At 41.1% G+C, this 1665-nt stretch overlaps 1 protein-coding gene across 1 annotated transcript; it reads left to right on the top strand.

Moving 5' to 3' along the window:
* Nucleotides 1–63: 63 nt before the first annotated feature.
* Nucleotides 64–1370, top strand: LOC110105691 (probable magnesium transporter NIPA6; the record flags this gene model as incomplete). The annotated part of the gene is given in 6 exon segments (XM_020835289.2): nucleotides 64–330; nucleotides 417–473; nucleotides 553–643; nucleotides 752–912; nucleotides 1006–1133; nucleotides 1233–1370. Coding segments are annotated over 6 exon segments (759 nt in total), but the record flags the coding sequence as incomplete, so codon positions are not given.
* Between the last annotated feature and the right edge of the window lie 295 nt (nucleotides 1371–1665).

Raw genomic sequence — 1665 nt, 5'->3', positions numbered from 1 at the left:
CAAGGCATGCAAAGAAGTGAATATCTTAGTGAACCTAATATATATATATATACAGCTCCATCGATGCGGTGTAACTTCTCGCACTAGATGAGCACGAAACTCGTCAGGACTCGAATCTAGATGTGCTGCCCAGGGTTGGCTGGTCGATGGATACCCGTTTGTTCGCCGACGAATCATCACCGCCTGACGATGCCGCCGCCGCCGCAGCCCGTTACGCCGACAACATGAAGGGCCTGCTACTCGCTGTTCTCTCCAGCGCTTTCATTGGAGCTAGCTTCATCGTCAAGAAAAAAGGCCTCAGGCGCGCTGGCAGCTCTGGTTCCAGCGCAGGTGAGTGTTTTGCCGCTAAGCCTAACCCTAAACATGCATTACTAGGCACAGGGAAAGTTGGATCCTTTCTCTTTGATCTCTTATAGGGTCCGGTGGGTACCGGTATCTTCTGGAGCCACTTTGGTGGGTTGGGATGGTGACGAGTAAGTATTCCCTTATAAAAATGATCCATGATTTTGATCTATTTTGCAAAGGAAACCTTAGTGGTTTTAAGTCTTGCAGTGCTTGTTGGTGAAATTGCGAACTTTGTCGCTTATATATTCGCCCCTGCGATTCTTGTGACCCCCCTTGGAGCTTTGAGCATTATCGTGAGGTATGAAGCAAGGGTGGCTAAAAATTGCCATAACAACTGGGGGAATAATTTTTTTTTTCTCGTTTTCTTATTCTATTTTGTATTATTCTTGTTTTCATGGTGGAGTAGTGCTGTCCTTGCGCACTTCATCCTGAAGGAGAGGCTGCAGAGGATGGGGGTTTTGGGCTGTGTGCTATGCATCGTTGGTTCTACTGTTATTGTACTTCATGCACCAGAAGAGAGGAATCCAAGCTCGGTGGAGCAGATATGGTATTTGGCGACCCAACCAGGTTTCTTTCTATTGGTGAATTTTTATGAGTTTTCCATGCCGTCTGGTTTCTTATTTGAGATGCCATATAGACTCATAAACATATGCTTTTCAGCTTTTCTTTTGTATGCGGCGTCAGCGGTTGCCGTCTCACTAGTATTGATGTTGCATTGTTCACCACGGTACGGGCAAACAAACATAATGGTCTATTTGGGTATATGCTCAGCTATTGGATCTTTGACGGTAATACTTTATATCTTTCCGATGAATAAATAATCTTAGCAAAGGGAAGTTTCTTTACGTACTGAATGTTTTTTAACTTTCTCCCGTTAATTTTACTAGGTTATGAGTATTAAGGCTGTTGGTATTGCAATTACGCTTACTTTTGAGGGAATCAATCAGGCAATCTACTTTCAGACTTGGGTATTTGCTATGGTTGCCATTACATGCATCATAATTCAGTTGAACTATTTAAATAAGGTAAATGTTCTAGAGGCTATTTATGTGTTAATTCCTTGTTTCTAAACGATCGGTTGCTTTTACACTCATTCAAATAACTCCTAAACATTTCAAATATATTGCATTCCTTTTGCACTGGATTCTTTTTACTATGCATTCTTTTTTTAATAAATCAAACATCCCCGAGGTTATTTTGCAGAAGTGAAATGTTTTCATTTATGCAAAATGGTACCTGATTTTTTTTATATGTTAGTTTTCTTTCTTCGTAAATCATGATATTTTGAGAGCATCATTATTACCGAGAGATTGTACTTAC

The sequence above is a fragment of the Dendrobium catenatum genome, unplaced genomic scaffold, assembly GCF_001605985.2.
Source record: "Dendrobium catenatum unplaced genomic scaffold, ASM160598v2 original_scaffold_42203, whole genome shotgun sequence".
Lineage (NCBI taxonomy): Eukaryota > Viridiplantae > Streptophyta > Magnoliopsida > Asparagales > Orchidaceae > Dendrobium > Dendrobium catenatum.
The sequence above is the reverse complement of the archived record's forward strand: the minus strand, read 5'-3'. Positions and strand labels throughout refer to the sequence as shown.